The following is a 6898-nucleotide window of genomic DNA, read 5'->3' on the forward strand; positions in this document are numbered from 1 at the left end:
TAAATGATTTTAAATAAACAAATAAAAATAATGAAATTTTAGTATGTTTTTAATAAGTTTTTTTTGTTTTATCTGACATCATAGAACATATAAATAGTTACACATAAACACATATAGGTAACACACATACACACACAAAGTATATACAAACACTCCTAATAACTAATTTATATACAAATCATATTTCCATTAAATCTTAAGTATAAAAATGAAATTCAGTCGAAACCTGTGTTTGCGGAGAGAACGCTTGTTTTCCGGAACTGGCTCGACCTATAGACTTCAATTCAAGAGAGCACAAAAATAATACACAAGTGTTGTTTATAAATAGATAGATAGAGCGAAGTTTGCCCTAGACTGCTGGGGAACATTTTTGCAATCTTTTATAGGAAATTGTGACAAATAATGTCAAAACTAGGTTCTTCAAAATAACAAAATATCTACAATTGAAAATGCCGCTTTTATTTCAGTTTGCAGTTTGGCAACCTTTTTTTTTTGTTTACAAATTCGTTTAAAACTTTTTTCAAAAAAGTTTTTCTTCGGGAGCCAAGAACTTACTGACCCCACTGAACTAAATTTTGGAATGTTTTCGACAATGCACGAGTTTAAGCGTATCACATCTACATTATAATGTGTTAAAGTTAAAATTTTAAAACGTGCAACAACAAAGCTTAGGGCAGAAGATAAGAAACTACAGGCAAAACTAAGATGTTGTGATGATTGGACTAATCTGTTTTGAGAGTGCGATCATCAACGGCATTATTATTCCCCAAGTGAGTCAAAAGTTCTTGCGATTAAATTAAGTACATAGTAAAGCATAACAAATAAATACTGAATAAATATCTTAGACTAGTTTTTAAGAACTATCTAAGATGGGTTCTAAATGTGAAAATAACATTTACAATCATTCATCCAACTGAAGTTAGAGAATAGTTAAAGAAATTATGTTTTCACTTTTCTTCCAAGTTTGGTGATAGCGTATTTGTTTTGACCGTTATTGTGCTTATTTTTGTTTCCATTTAGACGCAGAATTCCATTAGGTTTTGTGCGTGTCTCGAAAAGGACATCGGAATCCGTGTCGGAATCTGTTAAGGATGAAACGCGTCCAACTAAAAAAATAAAATTATAATATTACTTTATACTTGGAGTTGTGGATGATTTTAGCTTACAATGTCCACCTTCTTCATCCTGATTACCAATCAGAGAATACTTTTGCACTTTCGGACGTGATCGTGCTTTTGGTCGGGATTTTAGTTTTGACTTTTTGCATGCACAAACAATGCCCCATAATATTATTGACAACAATAAGAAGCACATAATGACACTAACAAACACATATAGAATAGACCAATCTGCAATTTTTTTTGTGTATCAACATTATAGTATGTATGTGAAATAGTCTATTTTGTTTGTCTTACCGCAATTTGGTTCACTGACACCCCAGTAATAACCAAACGAAGACATCCAAAATGCTTCGCATATGCAATTACGGGTAACTGTGTTGCAAACGCCATGACCGGAGCATTTGTTTTGGCAAACTGTTGTTCTTACGTCTGCAAATACTGTGCCTAGTATGGAGACATCACGTTGCAGTTTATCCTTAAGTAATTGTTCAATTACAAGCCCCTCTACGGGATTCGTTTGTCCATCAGAACCAGCAGCAGACTGAAAAGGGAACATAAATTACAAAAAATAATAAAAAATTAGCTATGAACTATGAGTACACACCTCTACGTAAATGACTAAAATTGATGTCTCAGCCCTCGAATCATATTTCAGCTCTCGCACATGAATTTTCATATCTCCTAGTAATAATGCAATTTTTTGCACAACTGAATTCAATTCAGATTGAGCAAGGTTGGATATGCTCATTGGCAATGTCAACTCAACGAGGTACATAAGCATCGGATCCGGGTGCACTATGACACTGATTGTGTCAGTATTAGTTAAGCCCTGCTCATCACTAACCGTCAATTTGAAAACATAACGTCCATGCACAAGATTTGTTAACTAAAAGAAAATGGAACTGTTCTTTAGGTTTTGATATCAAAACTAGCCACATCTCAGCTTACAATTAGAACAGGTTTTGTATTCGTGTCTCCCACTATAACACCTGCTGCAAGACTAGAATCATCACGAGACCACGCATACTTCACGATTGCCAGATCGTCCGATGATTTCGACCCATTTAAATACAGTGCAGAAATCGGTAAAGTGACGCTTTTGTCACCACCAGCGTTCGCAACAGGTGGCGCATTCTTTTCTATATATTTAACAAAATAAATTAAGAACAGGAGTTACACATATAAAATATAAGTCCATTCTTACCCTGTACTACCTTAACCCAAACCTTATCGCTTGCAGTATTATTACTTGCATCTGTTACAAATAACTCAAACTCATACAGACCCAGAGTAAGTGATGTGGCATTAGCGATCTGAAATGTTGAATGAAAAGAAAGAAGATATAATATATATAAATATTTATTTATATATATAAATATTTATTTATATTTATTTATATTTATTTATATATTAAATATTTATATATTATATATATATATATTTATTTATATATATATATTTATATATGGCGTGCAAGTAGAAATTGCTGAGACAGCATTAAAGCTCATTATATTATTTTATAAGAATCATTTTAGACTCCGCACAATGGTGGTGAACAGGTGACGTACATGACTGGATATTATTGAAGCGCATATAAAAAGCAAAACTAGGATATGTATACTGGAACAGTATAGGTTGCATTAAATAACCGTATTGTTAATTTGTCTTCGCTCATGGAATAGCCACCCATTGCTTTTAATATCTATTTATGACCACTACACTTGTTCCACAGTATAGCAGCATATGTGGAGAATGTCTGCTCACTATCTAAAACGACAAATGTCATCATTAAGTTATGTATCATATTTAATAAGCAAGACATCAGTAACTTATTATTTTAAAAAACTCTCAATGAAAGTAAAAAGTAAAGACTAACTTCTGAATGCCATTTAATAAATATATTCTATCGTAACTAAATAAAATGCTCTATGGTTTCAAGAACGGCCAGACCTAGACCGTTTGTTATAAAAGGTAAAAATGCTAACACAAAAGAGAAAATAAATTATTAAGCATGTTAGGCTTCTATATGGTTGTTATGTTACTCCATGTTGTCCAACCGTCCTTGACAAAGTCTAGTAAGCAAAAAATATATAAGTGCAACAAAGATTAAACTGAGAGGAAGATATAGACGAAATGATTAGTGTTTTATATCCACCGGTGCTTTATCGCCTGCGGTGCTTTTAAGAAGAGCTGAGTTTAATGAAAGTATAGTGGGTATCGGTAAGGTAAAGCCTGAATCAAATTTCAATAACTTTACCAATATAACAAAAGTAAGCTAACAATTAATTAATTTTAAGTTAGCTACTTTAGAACAACTGAACTGATGGATGACGTAATGACAAGCAAGCTGCTATTGTATAGGTTCCAGGAACAGAAGTCTACGTCAAAGATTCAATTGTCTGCACAGGCGACTAAATGTTGCTCATCACAGCCTTTAACGACAATAACAACAGGACCTGTCGGATTACAACTACAATATCAGTTAACATATACATAAGAAAGTAGTCCTCTGTTCAGTAAAAAGCCAAAAATTCACATTTCCTCAGAGAGAACAGCATAATATTAATTTTTGCATATTTACCGAAGTGTTGGAATTTTTTATAGCTGCGGTATTGGGTCCAGAGACTTGTTTCCAATTGTAGCGCTCAATTCGAATATCGTCTGTTGATTGACTTCCATTTAGTAGAGCCCAATTTAGTGGTAAATTGATGGTCTTAAAAAAATAAATTATTAAATAAATATTTTCACATATTTAAATTACATTTTCTTTAAAATTACATTATTTTGTCCTGCTACAGATATGGGAGGAGAATTTGTAGGTTGCTTCACGAAAACATTCACTTTCGCCGTACTAAATTGACCGCTTTCATCTGTAACTTTTAATACAAACGTATACATCCCTTCCTCTAAATTGGACAACTGCAATATAATGATTCAATAAAAAATTTACATACAACCATAAGAAGGAATAAACCTGCACATATGGAGTTCTAGTATTTTGCATGTCAACTGCTTTCGTTTCATCACTCGCATCCTTCGTCCATTCCCAAGCAACAATTTCATGATCGTCAGTACTAGCAGTGCCATTAAGTGTGACATTGTTGTTAGGCAAGAACAATATAACTGCTTCACCTGATTTTAATTGAAAACAATGTAAATGAAGAACTTCTTATTTTGATTTCCATAACGTTTACCTGCGTTTGCAACTGGTGGATAATCTGTAGCTTTTACCATAATAATATTGGCTGTTGTAGAATTTTTCTCATTATCCGAGTCCGTTACGGTTAGTTTAAAAGTATAATTTCCAGGTGACGTAAGGTCGGTTAATTGCAATGTACTTGTGTTGGGCAATTTCGGTTGATAGCCGATTGGACCAGATACTACTTCCCACTGCCAACTTACAATTTTGTCATCGTCCGTACTAATGCTACCATCAAGTACAGTATGTGAGGTAGGCTGTTGTAATATTTGGAAAGGTGGCTTTATTATAGCTTGTGGTACACGATTTATACGTGCTTCTGGTAAAACCGTTACATTGGCTGTAGCTTCGCCAAACGTATCGTTAGCTCCGGTAACAGTTACACGGAATGTATACAATCCTTCAGAAAGATTCGAAAGTCGCACTTTTGCTTTACTTTGATCAGATATTGTACCGTTCATCGGACCTTTTGGTTGGCTAATTAGAGTCCATAAATAGTTGTATTTCGTATTAGCCGTTTCTTCATCTGGCACGGTAAAAGCGGCTAAAGTCACTTCCTTTTCAGGTAGTCGAACCTGCTTTGATACAACAGATACTACAAGTTTCTTTCTCTCAGCTTCCTTCGCTGAATCTGCGTCGTTATTTATCGCATCTTCTTTGCTAAATTCAGTAATTGTTGGAGAAACATTTGAACTTGCCGCTGCCATTGTCATATGTAAGCGAGGAGAGTTTTCATCTAACTGATAGTCCACAGTTTTTAGAACGCATTCATGCCGCTCATTTCTATAAAACCCGTGCGAACATTTACATACCCCAGTGGGTACATCTGGATATACAGGCACACATTTTTCGTTAACTGGACAGCCACTACCTAATTCGAGGTCACACGGAATGTAGTTTGTATTTGTATTAGTATTTGGTTGTAGTTTGGTATCATAAAAAGCTAACTCATCTGGTGATACATTATTGTTGTCAGCCAATGTAGACATAAATAATTGTTTCATGTGCTTTTCAGAAATAGGAAATTCACTATCATCATAAGAGGATACATCCTTTGATAAAAATTTATAAAATTATGTAAAAAATAGAATGTATAGTTTAGAGAATCTTACCTGTTCTTTAATGGGATAATGAAATTTGTGTGGCATTCTCCAAAAGCTTAGTGTATTTGTGGTAGCAGGACTCAAATTTTCAGCTGATAACATAACATTATTCTCATTTTCCCCTTTTAAAAAATCCAGCCAGGTTACATTTTCATCATCAGCGTCAGGTTGTCGTACCGGATTTACTAAAAACATTTGCAGTCTCTCTTTGATGTTTGCTCGTTTTTTGGGAACGCACGCTTCGTTGGTGAAACAACGGACGTGATAGCATTTTCGCTTGTAAACAAATACAACATTACAACTATTGTTGCGTTGCTTCTCACAGCATGCAGCTAGGCAGGCATGCATGCTATCTTCATCTGAATCACCAATAGTTGAGTACAACTCAAATTTTCCAGCTTTGGACTCATCTCTCGGAACAGCATTTTCAAATACAGACCGAATCATGTTCGGGCACATGACAAACAAGTTGCTGTCGGCATTTCGTGTAGCCATATCCAACTGGTCTCCTACTGCATTTGCTTCTAGTACATTTTGAGTAGTCGACTGACTGGCAGCTGTCAGGTAAAATAGGAACAGTAAAAAAATTGTTGCGTTGCAGTAGTTGAGATGCATCATTTCAAGAAAATTCTAATCACTGATTCAATGCTGTTGGGCACTTGTTTATACGCTGCTCATGAATTTATTATTAGATTTTTATGCTGTAAGTAAATTGCTTACTACTCACAATTATTTGAATTATTTCGAGCACACGTACGCTTATATGTTTGTCGACTAATCCTTTTACTCCTCCACTTTTTGCTTATCGAATTTTTGAAGTGGCTTTCATAGTTAATTTTGCACTAATAATTAAAAAATGTAACACACTGAAAAATACTTATTATTTCAATCGTAATACTGAAATAGATTTCTACGCAAAACTCCACTGATGTTCAAAGAAAAAACAACACAAGCTCAATTTGTTATCAGCTGATTAGTCAGTTGTGAATTGCAAGTGAACTACCAAACAACCTTTGACTAGATGTGACACTACGCAGACTAGATGTGAATTAACTGTTGCAATTGGCGGAATTGGATTACATTTTAATCCACAATGTGAGATGTGTACTCAATAAAAACATTTCTTATATGTTTCCACTGCAACTTACACAATTTATGTTAATCAATTTAATTAAATTTGGTCGTTTTCACTGGCATAAGTTGATTAGTGGATGTGAAGGAGCTTTTATGTGTCAGAAAGTTCTAGCAGTTCTGCTTTAATTAATAGCCGATAATATTTAGTGTTGTATTGTTAGCCAAAAATAATTAATTCAGCATGGCAAACGTAGCAAAAGCAAACAATTTAATATATAATTTTTATGAAATTGTTCACAACGTGAATAAAGCAATATGCACATCAGAAAATAATGTGCGTTAGTTTTTTCCGAATGTTGACCTTTCCAGTTAGTAGTTCAAACGCGGACGAGTGCTGTAGG

General features: G+C 34.2%; 1 protein-coding gene across 1 annotated transcript; it reads right to left on the minus strand.

The window, feature by feature from the left end:
- Positions 1-44: 44 nt before the first annotated feature.
- LOC119687508 (dyslexia-associated protein KIAA0319-like protein) lies at positions 45-6397 on the minus strand. The gene is made up of 12 exons (XM_038101841.1): positions 6151-6397; positions 5433-6093; positions 4316-5372; positions 4096-4253; positions 3900-4040; positions 3703-3834; positions 2326-2434; positions 2070-2260; positions 1726-2007; positions 1416-1662; positions 1167-1349; positions 45-1106 (listed from the first exon to the last, which is right to left on the minus strand). Exons 2-12 carry the CDS (start codon positions 6039-6041, stop codon positions 940-942), a joined length of 3276 nt encoding a protein of 1091 aa, XP_037957769.1. The 5' UTR covers positions 6042-6093; positions 6151-6397; the 3' UTR covers positions 45-939.
- Between the last annotated feature and the right edge of the window lie 501 nt (positions 6398-6898).

The sequence above is a fragment of the Teleopsis dalmanni genome, chromosome X (assembly GCF_002237135.1).
Source record: "Teleopsis dalmanni isolate 2A chromosome X, ASM223713v2, whole genome shotgun sequence".
In the NCBI taxonomy this organism is placed as follows: Eukaryota; Metazoa; Arthropoda; class Insecta; order Diptera; family Diopsidae; genus Teleopsis; species Teleopsis dalmanni.